The sequence below is a fragment of the Meleagris gallopavo genome, chromosome 1, assembly GCF_905368555.1.
Source record: "Meleagris gallopavo chromosome 1, MGAL_WU_HG_1.1, whole genome shotgun sequence".
In the NCBI taxonomy this organism is placed as follows: Eukaryota; Metazoa; Chordata; class Aves; order Galliformes; family Phasianidae; genus Meleagris; species Meleagris gallopavo.
The window spans coordinates 163911770-163923888 of NC_139404.1; the positions used below are offsets into that span (position 1 = coordinate 163911770).

Here is a 12119-nt window from a genome sequence, read left to right on the forward strand (position 1 = left end):
CCAAATCCATGAAAATGATAAACGTTGGCAATGAAGAGAACTACAAGACAAAAGAGCAGCTGGGAATTCTGGAAAGAAGAAAGCAACAAGAAGATGACTTATAGGGAATGGTCTTGATGAACACTGAGGCTGTATCGATGTACACCGTATTTTCCTCTGTTCACTCTTCAGGAAGACTGACAGAGAATATTCCTCAGCTTTGGTAATGCCCAAACAACAGTGACAGTAATGTTTACTCAGAAACTTTTCATTCCTATGAATTGGTACAAGAATGGTACAAGGCCTACAGCAGTTGATCTAATTGCACAAGGCAAAGCACTGTGCCAAAGCTGGTGGGGTGCAATCAAACAGAAGGGCAGAAGGTGCCTCAGATGTACATACAAATATTATCTGTATCTACCGAAATGAATTTTTAAAAGTACGTATTATTTAAAAGACACATTATGGAATGGATAAGGGTTAATGAGGCATTAACCTTAGGGATTATGTGTAGTTCTCAAGGCATGGCAGAACTCCAGGGCCTGATACAAGCTGCCTCTGTCATACTACAAAGAATTGCAATTGGATTGTTTTAGGTTAACTCACTGTACATCATACTAAAAGTGTATTGTATAGATATTTATATAATACATTCACATTTATAATATTTACACTTCATGTATACAGTTAATAAAATAGAATAACTATAAGGGCCAAAATGAACACAATTTGTTATGAAATACCTCTAGCATGAAAACTGTGCCCTAAGAGCAGAAATATTCAGGACTCACTGCTATGACAGAACCTCTTCAATTTACGAGATCAGTTATCTGAACAGGTCATACTACAAATTACAGCAAAAGAGTAAGGTCAAATAAAATACTTTTATTTTGTTTAATATAAGGTTAAGTGTTTTAGTACTTCAAGGTTATAAAATACTTCAGAAGTGAGAAGGCTATGAGCCTTCTCTCCCCAGAAAGTCAGAAACCCTTTAAAATGATGAATCTTTCATTTGGTCTCTTCAAGACAGCCGATGTTTTACTTCACTTAGGACCAATAAAGGTGAAGCATCCAACGTCTCTCTTGACACAACTCTAGATGCAAGATTTTTTAAATACTTTTATGGCAAATGTTACATGTAACACTTCAAAAATATATTTCACAACTGTTACTTAACAATTTTTTCCCACATAAACAATTATGCATGAGTATAATTTATCTCCTCATTGCCAAAGACAAAAATTCAAGATATCAAGTAACGACCAACCTACAAACTGTACGATGTCCATTAGAAAAAAAAAAAAATCACAACAAAACAGCCTGAAAGTTTTACTTGATAATAAGAATAAGTAGTTCACTCTGCCCCATGAAGCCCAGGGAATGGCTGCAACGTAACAGCTATATGGTAACAGCCACGTAAACAGTCACTGCAAAGAATAAGTAACCTTTACTGAACAGGATTCTTGTGGTTGCCTGCCTGTTGCTTTGAGAGCAATAAATAGCTGCTTACTCTCAGCCAAGGAAGAAGCTGCTTCATAGTTGCTTTGAGAAACTATGGATGGTTTCATTCACACTCAGACTTCAGAGTCTCAGGAAGCAATATCAGAAGCTATATTTAAAGCATTGGCATTTCCTTTTATCAGAAACTATTCAACAGCTGAAAATTCTTATCTATTCACTATGTTTCCCAAGGACCCAAAGAAACCTGTTTGCTTGTACATTAAATTGAAGCACGTTAGTATCCAAAATAAATCAACAACCAGTGTAAGCATTTAGCAAAACCCTTATTTTGCATAATATATTAAAGATACAAAACCCTGGGCCACATACTCTTCAAGGACTACATGTGAATAAAGTCGTTTGCTTGTGAAGTTGAACTCCTAAAGATTTGTGAATGCCCAAAAATTATCTTTAACCTCTCCTTGGTTTCATTAAAGAAAGGAAGTCCCTAATATACATCTGTATGGCAACTGTTGAGTCACAGCTTGAACCACTGATTGAGGCAATGAGGGAGTAAGCCGTGGGAGCACAGGTGAAGGCAAGACTGCATTTAAGGGCTGACTGCCACTGGGGAAGGATCTCTTTCTGGAGATCCCTCCTTTTTGGAGTTTTCCACCTCGAGCCTAGATCCTTGGATACAGGTGAGCATTTCTTCCTTGACTCTTCCTTTTCCACCACAATAATCTTTCCAGCTATAACACCTGTAAAATACCATCTTAACCACGCTACTCTTCCAATGGTACACTATCAAAATCATTTAATTCTGATTTATGGAATGTCAAATATTTATCTTCAAAGTTCAAATCCTGGAAAAAAAAACACAAAACCCTCTAAAAGGACTCTCATTGGTCAGCTCACAAAAATTAATAATAGTATACAGAAGAGACTTCAGTTACAACTGTGAAATAAAGAAAATGGACTTAAACTAACAGAAATTCTATGTGTACACATGTAAGGAAAATTGAAGAGGTAAAACAGGAAAATGAAATCCAGCCAACTAAGAGAAACCAAATCTCTATATGAGAGACTACACATTAATCCCTGCACACTCATTTTATTCACAAATATCTGTGCACTCAGCATGAAAACATGGTTGCTTCTGAAGTACTTGAACAGGATTCAACACATGCTATAGTAATTTTCAGTAATACACATATGGAATTACCCAAGCAATTTCTAAATGGTTAGTGACCATCTCTGTGAAATCAAGGATGGTTGTTGTGGATGGCGGGACTGAAACAATGGCAGAATGGCAAATAAAGTGGTCATAATTAAAGACATTACTTAATAAATCAGTAAATAATTAAAGTTAAAGGCCACCTGGCCTAACTTAGTCCCACACAGAAACAGTGGAACAAGTCTGGAAATATCAAACCTGGATGTACCCAGAACATACGTTTGTGATTAAAAAACAAAACTCCTAAGTATTACTGATTTGCCAAGGACAGAACAAATTTTAATGGCAGAGCTGAGCTGACGTCTAAAATCAAAGCAGTATGTTCCAATACCTGGTCTAATCCTTTATCATTGTCTCCAGTCAAACTTTCATAAGCTTTAAGAAAATTTTTTACAGATTAAATTATTAAAATTATTAAAGATGAGGATACTGATGCTGGAAAAATATTTTATAACCCAGAAATCATTCTCAAGTGTCTTACTCTCAAACCGGTTTAAAATACAAAGCACATGTCAGATACCTGAGTGTACCACCAAGCTCTGCATGCTTGTCTACCCAGTCCTTAGGGTTTTAGCTGCCTGCACTGAAGGTCAGCTCTCATGGTACAGCAGCAGAGCAAACCACAAATAGCCTCAATGGGCTCCCCTTTCTCCCTGTCATTTGGGAACACTCAGGCTCTTTCTTCGGTCCCTTCCTGAATTAGACTCCAAGTGATGCTGTGCAGGGCCCTGAATCTTAGTGACTGCAGCCCCATGCCTGCTCACTTGACTTCAGACCTTCCCTGTCACTTATCTGGCAGACACTGGCACCTGGCTGATCCAAGCTGTTATTTACAGATCTGCTCTTCTTGCATGGCCATGGTGGGATTGCGGACCTTGTCAGTGAGAACACTGTCCCTGCCTTCACATGACAGTAAGTCCTGGAGGCAATCTTAACATGCAGCATCATCAGTAACAACTTTGCAGATGGCACAGAGCATTATTTATGGAATGGGGAAAATTGATCATATCGTGCTAAGGAAATAGTGTGTGTTTTTAATTAATGAAATAGATATTTATTATTATTTAATATTAATATGTGATACTTCTTGGAAGAATTCCACAGAGATTTGAAGTAGGAAATCTTAAATAAAAGCTCTTGAGAAGGATTCTAAACAGATGAGACTGAATATAAACATACACTATAATTTCAACAGAGATACTTTAACAATAATTAGCATTTTACTTTTCATATTAGACTAGACCATTCGAGTTCTGGATTAGACTTTTTCCAAAGGCACAACATAAAGGTGTTATGAAATAGCAGCCAACTAAAAGAATATGACAGCCCCCACGATCTCACCTGTAAAGTCTCCATCAACAAAAATATGCAAAATAAAGTGGATCTGTATCTCTTTCAAGAAGACTAATATTTTGAAATCTGTAAGTAAAATTTTAATACAACTTATTTGTTCACCTCTTGTCCTCTACTGGAACCTCTTGAAGCAGAAGTTTGGCACATAAGCATCAAGGATAGAGAATGTAGTTGATTGAAGATTTTAATTGTATTGATGTTACAATTTAAACAAGTCTATCCTATGCATTATAAGAAATGTTTAACTCACCTGATTGCCAACTAAAAGAAGATGTTCTCCCAACAGAAAGTCTTTTAGCATATCTTCCATTACCATCATGTGCTAAAGAAAGAAAAACATGATTTTCACTCTCGTTTTTACACCGTCTAGTTTATGTATTCACTAATAACAGAAGTACACAGGAACTACCAGCATTTAGGCCATGTTTTATTGAACACTGTACTTACAGCTATTCACTTTATAGCAAGTGTCTCTCAATCAATAATAGCAGAGGCAATTTAGCTGGTGACTAAAACAATGAAACACAATCACTAATTTCACTTATGTATTTCCTTTGCTCCAATTGATTTTGGGTGTTTGATTTCCCTAAATATATGTTACTCTCAGTATTCATTCCTAATGCATTTCCTTCTTAGCCTAGATGAATGTTTGTCACGAGTGAATAAGAACTTCTGTTTACACACAAATTGGACAACTTTCCAGCAACACTACTAGGAGGAAATAAAATGTATCCTGGTAGAACAGAATAGAAACAAAACACAGGGAGAATGCGTTCACTACAAACAGGGTGGTTTTTCATTTGTATGTTTTTTACATTAAACACCAGGTCTAAATTAGTAACAAATACACTTTCCTACTGTAATTAAGCTTTAGTTTCAAAGAAAATAATAATAGGATAATAGGAAAATACAAGCTCAAGTTTATGTTTCTTATAACTTCTAAAGTAGATTGCCTAGATGAAGTCAAAGTATATGATATGTATTTTACAGATATATGCAATATTGCAAAAGGTAACACAAACAATACAAAATTCAACCACATCACGCTCCTCACAAATAATTTGTTTAAAAGGATCCAAAGGATTTATGGATTATATGGCAATGCTGACTACTTTACTCCAGCAATAGTCTTGTATATTTCTCCACTGTGCCTAGTGAAAATAGGTCATCTGAAAGTAGGTCAGACAAGCTACTTAGAGGAATGAATGCTTGTCTTTAGATTAAACATATATAGAAACAAAGTTTTTCACAATATTGTTCTCTCTCTAGTACTTAATCTTGAGGAAAAAAAAAAAAGCAAAAAAACCCACAGTACCTCACAGGTCATTTCTGACTATATAGAAATATACCATTTATAACTGTGTGAAAGATGTTTTAAATGTCCAAATCTCTCCAGGCAGAGGCTGGGCGCGGAGGAAAAAAATTCATGTAAACAGCTTAATACAACAAAATCCTAACCAGGCATGTCAAAGGACTAATGAATACCCCATGCATAATTCAAGGGAAGACTTGAAGGCAAATCATTTACTGGTTACATTTTTTTATTATTATTATTATTTTACTGCTAAAGCTTAGTATTTCCTTCTGATGCATTTTATTTTTATCCCAAATTGGACAAATACGCACACGTTCTAGTTTCCCTGAAGAACTGCTTTCCTGCAAGAGATGCTACGTATTGATTTTTTTTAATCAGGACCAAAATTAATGTTGTATTAGAACGTGTGCAGACGTTTCAGATACAATATTTACATGAAGAAGTAGACACAACAATATTAAGTATGAACTTAATCCAAGCTCCACAGAGCCTGGAAACTCAAATCTATCATATCACCTAAAAAACATTAACATCATGGTGCCACTCGTGGACAGACAGCAATGTGCTGTGGTGATGTTGAATTCCACTGGGACACTTACAAGTATCTAAAGGGCAGGTGTTGAGACAATAGGGCCAAGCTCTTTTTAGTGGTGCTCAGTCACGGCACAGGAGGCAACTGACACAAACTGGAACCCAGGAAGTTCCATCTGAACATGAGAAACACCTTCCTTACTTTGAAAGTGACAGAACACCTGGAACAGGCCTCCCAGGGAATTTTGGTGTCTCCTTCTCTGGAGATATTAAAAACCCATCTGGATTCTTTCCTGTGGAACCTGTAGGAAACCTGCTTAGGCAGGAGGCTGGTCTCAATGACCTCCAGACATTCCCCCCAACCCCTCACAGTTGTGCACATTTTTATGCAGAGTGTACAACTGTAACTACTGAAACTATATGCAAGAAGATGGAAAAAGCAATGCAGGTATGAGTTCTAGAAATGGCAACGCAGAACCAGTTCTCACATGAAACGTTACTGGGGAAGATGAAGATGACTGTGATCTGTCCTCCCTGCATGGTCTGTCATCACCTTCAGTAGGTGACAATCACGTAGTAGAAAGGATAGCCTTTCTGGAAAGAAATTCCAGAAAGATGAAGAAAAATCCAGAAAAAGATGAAAAAATACAACAAGAGAAGAGAGAAAAAGAAATTCACAAAGGCAGGAGACCCACACCAAGATCCTGAAAGGAAAATATTTCACAAGCTCAGTGAAATATTACAGTATCTCACACCAGCTATCAGGGTTCCAACAGTCACCCAGGGGGTAATTCTCTGGTTAAAGATACCCTTGTCTGAGAATTTTGAGGTCTGTGTGCTAGATAGCAAAAACAGCTGGAGTACACCTACCTCTGTAAAAGGAAGGTGGGAGGGGTGGAAAAACAAACAAACAAAAATAAGTCACCAAGCCCTTTCCTGTAATTGTCCACACTGATTGCTCTTACTCTTTGCTACCATTAACTAATTACCGCCAATAACACTAACTAATAACTAATTAATAACTCAAGTTCTATAAAATAAATAATGATTAACTAGTGGCTGATTAATAATACTAATTACTCATCATCTAGCTTCTCAAACTTAATAGTGTTAAGACTGTCAACTTGCAAAACTTCCCCATAAAACATTCCCTGTAAAACCCTCTTTCAAGATGAATAATCGAGCCACAAGACTGGATTTCTTTAGGAGGAGAAGGTGGTGGGGCACTGAACCAGGTTGCCCAAAGAAGCATCAAATCACTACAGAAAAATTTTTAGCTGAAGAAACTATTTCAGAACTAGAACCTTAAAAATCATTTTATTTATTAACCTTAGTTATCATCTTATTTCATATTTGAGAACATGTACATTAATAAACATTGAACAAACTTTGTGCAAGAGAAGCCAGAGAATTCTACTTACTTGAGCGTTTTCATAGAACAAAACATTAGGCACTTTCATTTTCTCACTTGGGTTATAAACTGGCATAGTCACAGATCCTATTTTCAGAATCCCATTTTTTATTTCACCTGGACATTTTTCAGGAAACAAAGAAGCACATGCATTACTTAGAGCATCCTCTAAGCAATCAATTCCCAATGCTTACAAGTGAAGATGCGCAAATTTTAAAAGGCTGTGGGTTGCTCTAAATGATTTCTAACTCAACAAAGTGAATACTTGAAAGAGTGTTTTTTAATATGTGATTGTTTTATATTGACTTTGACTTCTCCTTACAATAAAATTTCAAAGACGTCTACTATAATAAATGGTGAATAATTGATCTTATGTAAAAATATCATACAGAACATTAGGAGCAGTGACAGTTGCCTTGATTTAATGTCACATTCTTGTTTTGCTATTGGAATATCATTAACACTGTCAGACCACATTTCCTCATCCCACAAGGTTTCTCACTCTCTTATTTTCTATCCCTGCCCCACTGGGGCTATGGTGTGGACAGGAAAGGTGAGAGTTGGGGCTGAGAGTCACTGCTGACTTTTCTTTTGAGTTACTTCTTTTGATAAAATTGTCAAAGACTTTAGTGAAAACTTGCTGAATTTACACTTGGAGGTATAACTTTCAACTACAGCTTGAAAAAGAAAAAAGTAAAAATTTCCTACATTAAAAGAACCATACATTCCTTCTTAGGAAAATAACAGCTAAGTGTAAATAATAAAATGATATGAATGAGCTCTCTTTTCTGCCTTCTTCAAAATTATTTGTCACTAATTTCTTAATCTGGATGGGTTGGAACATGAACATAACACAATTTCTGGGCAGATACTGTTATTTATTCTCCTATTATCATATATGGTTCTACCTTTATTTTTTGCTGCATGTTTCACAAAGGGGAACAGTGAAACACAATGCATCAGGATGAAAAAAAAAAAAGGTAAGCAGGTAGCATCATGCAAGTGGCAATAGTTCTAGTTTATTTTATAAATAATTTTTTACATATATAAAAATACATGCAATGCAAATACAGAAATGATTTGCATGATTTATATTATAATGTAATACTATGTATTCAGCCATATATATGAGTGTATACACATGTGGGCGTTCATGCACTATTTACATGTATTCTCCACATAGTATTATTTATACTTCAGCAGTCATACATATGCAAACATATACATATCTGTACATCTATGCAGTCACTGTAGTCATTCAGGCACTGGAAACCCTCAAACATGACAAAATTCCATGAGCAGGGAATGCAGCAGACAGTACAAAATTACTAACACACTAAGAGCATCATTACATCCCGACAGAACAAAGCCAAAGGGATGTAACTGAAGCAAAGTATGTTTAATTGTGAAGTCATTTAGTTCAGCCTTAAATGCAGAACCATCTAAGTAACACACATGAATAAAAGGACAAAAGATGACACAAACTTACAACTGTAATCCTTCTCCTCTAGTTTCTTCATGTTATCCAGATTTGTTTCAATCCCCGAATCCTGTAGATTTTTATGTAAAGCCAATCTTGCAAGGTTTGGTAAAAACCTAAATAAAGAAAAAAATAGGCAGGTCATTTCTTTAGGTAGTTTTCTTAAACATTTTCTGTATTTTCACAACATAAAATCAGCATGAAGCTTTACTTGGATCACCAAGCATTGAATGTCCATGGCCTTCATGCTCAATCTTCAGCATTCCACCTCAAGTAGAGAAGCTGAACTTTTCCCATAGGTAAGTAACTACACTAATAGTTGCACAGTGCTTATGAAAGGGTTCAGTGTTACATAATATTGCAACAAAGGTGCAAAGTGGAGTGAAGTAGAGCTGGAAGTCTTTCCACTGCCATTAAAAGATGCAATACAGAAGCAATGTTTAGTAGAAAGAACTCCTCTTGAATCTGTTCCCTTGGAGCTTTGGTCTTCAAGTGAAAAAAGAGCTGCATGATATACCAACCTAGGCTCAGTTAGTTTTCCCAACCTGGTTAAGAACACTTTGCCTTCTTATTAAAAAAAAAAAAAAAAAAAAAAAAAAAAAGCAATACTATGTTCATAACCTTTTCACATACCATTTTTAGAACTGAAATCAAAGTTCCATCAAACAAGATGTTAATAGAATTCTGTTTTGAGTGCTTTGAGACAGAGAAGTAATGTTGTTAACGGTGACAAAATTTGTATGATGTCATTAAACACCATCATAAAGATGAGAAAACACTACGAAGCCATTTCTACTTACCTCCTATATTTAAAAATAACAGAGAAACGACTCTGAAGAAATAAATTGCACTAGTTACAGAAATGCACTAACAGGTATCTTGCATGCTAACAATAGACCGATAAACTCTTGAACTTCTACCCAAACTAGCACTTCTACCTGGAAAGGCAGGCTTTATTAACAGCATAGTAAAGGCTTTCATCTGGATGTTGTGACAGTCGACGACAAATTCGCAATAGCTGTCGAGTAGATAAAGATGAAGCCAGGGACTGTGCCTGTCAAAAAATACAAGGTAGCTTAATTACTTGATCTCTGAGACTTAAACTGAACAAGTCAGGAAAAAAGCGTAATCCAAAAGCAATTATTTCAACTTTTCTCCTAATTCACGAGTGCTTTCTGCCTCCTGTCATGGCTGGTGTTATTTCATCCGCAATTTTTTAATTCTTTATTTGTTGCAGTACTTCACTGTCATGAAAATTATGTCATCCAAAGATTTGTTTTATGATTTCACTTGATAAGCAACACAAAGAAAAAATATGCCGATGACTTAATTTTCTGTGCTGCATAAAACCAAATACTGAAGAGTACTACTAACAAGGAGGTTAGCCACTGTAAAAGGATTGATGTTGTAAAATCTAGTCTTCTCTTCACAACCCGAATATGAGCTCCACATGTAATGCTTTGGCAAAAGAGACTGGCAGGATTCACAGATGTACAAACGAAACAATGCTGGGCAGAAGTAAGGAGATTGTATCACCTCTGTGCATGTATTTGGGCAGGCTATTACTGGAACATTGTGTCCCTTTCTGTTGTCCACATATGGTAAAATGGTAAAATGGTAAAAACTGGACATAATTGAATAAAGAGTTACAGAAGTGATTCAATGCCTGTGAAGGCCAACCTAGAACAAATACAGCAACACTGAAAAATAAACAAACAAACACAGCCCCCGAAATAAGTGGCCATGTATTTAGATGGAGATATAAATATCGAGCAAGAAATCATTCTATAATTACCATCTACTGGATGAAGGTATCTAATACAAACAGGTTCCCTGTTGTATCAGGAAGCACACAACAATGAGTGTGATAAGTTACATCATACTTTGCTTGGGTTAAATGAAATACTGTAATAAGGTAATTTCAAAACGTTTTAGTTTGGGTCATATAAATGATTTCTGACTATAATATAATCCTTCAACTGGTAAAAAAATTCTGAAATTTGCCAATGAGGAAAAAATAGAAGAAAACCCAACATGTTACGAATTGGAGAATCTTTTTTCTCTCCTAACAACTTTCAAGCTTGAGAAATGTCAAATCATCAACTCTTTCCTCTGGAAAACTAATTTCAACAGACAGACATTATTTTTGGGGGGAAGGAAAAAAAAAAAAAGCAGTTCTATGAGATTGTACATACTCCTCTCAAATGCTTAGAAGGCAAAGGGTAGTATTTTTTAGCTTAGCAATGAGCAAGAATGGTTTGGATTGGGCTAAGCGCTAATATTGCTACACATGATCCTCCTGTTTTCATTGATGGAAAACTGTGAAGCATTTTCTGAATCATCACAGTATACCACTCAGCATTACAAAGATTGTGTCATACATGATGGCTTTTCGAGTGCTATCTCAAGACCTACCCATCAGTGAGAGGAGTGAGCACTGTATCTGCTGTTTCACCTCACTAGCCATAACTCTCACAGCCTCTGGATATCATATTCCATCTGGTAAAGTACTCTAAACAGCTGAAATGTTCTCAACCAAAGTAATTTTCTTAAGGAAAGCAATCCTCATGCCTCACGACCAAAAGGACTGCATTGATACATACTGGCAACAGAGAACACTAACACAGTAGTTTATCCATTGTACTACGTGGGAAGAAGGAGGCAAGAAGGAGGCCACTCTTGCCTCTTATTTCACACCTGGACAAGTCCTATCTCTAAGGGCACAGGCAGTTTAAAGTCAAAATGATATAACAAACAAAACAGCATCTCGGTCCATAGAGGAGAAACTGTGTCGTATCCTCTGTATATTTGCAACTGGGAACTTAAGTTCTTGACTAAAACCTCCTCTTTCCTCCTTGTCTGGGACAGCTGTAAACTCAGAAGTAGGCTACTGTCTTTGTAATATATATCTATGAGGCATCTAATTCAACAGGATCTAGATTGTGGTCTCTAGGTTCTATTGTAAATCAAACAAACAATTACAATGACGCAGAATACAACCACAAGCTGAATATTCTACAGGTATTCTATTGTTAACAAAAATCACTTTAAACAATGGTTAATATGTCAAGATAATCTCTGGCAGAGGATTACTTACTCAGGCAACTCTATAAATAGCCTGACATACCTTAGGCAAATATTTCAGCTCTGCACACAGGCATGCTATTCCTGACATGTTGAATGTCACTGCTCATCTACAAGAAACTTCCCTCAGTCTGTACTATGACTCACATTTTATCCAAAATCATATATTTCATTTAGATATTTCACAATGCTATAGATATCCACTCGTTGGAAAATGACTATTATAATGTTCTATTCAAGCATGGTATGTCTCCAAATATGTTACAAATGATGTATTTATCAGTCTACA

The 12119-nt window shown here is 36.1% G+C and overlaps 1 protein-coding gene across 2 annotated transcripts in view; it reads right to left on the reverse strand.

Annotated features, from left to right (window-relative positions):
* Nucleotides 1–12119, reverse strand: part of VWA8 (von Willebrand factor A domain containing 8) — a 180173-nt gene that overhangs the window by 98925 nt on the left and 69129 nt on the right. For both annotated transcript variants that reach the window (XR_014880982.1, XM_085215801.1), the window contains exons 17-20: nt 9685–9800; nt 8756–8862; nt 7277–7383; nt 4260–4331 (exon numbers count right to left, since the gene is read on the reverse strand). Coding sequence is in view for 1 of the 2 variants with exons in the window: in XM_085215801.1 (XP_085071927.1) it covers nt 4260–4331; nt 7277–7383; nt 8756–8862; nt 9685–9800 (402 nt within the window). In the remaining variant the exon portion in view is untranslated. The remainder of the gene's footprint in view (nt 1–4259; nt 4332–7276; nt 7384–8755; nt 8863–9684; nt 9801–12119) is intronic.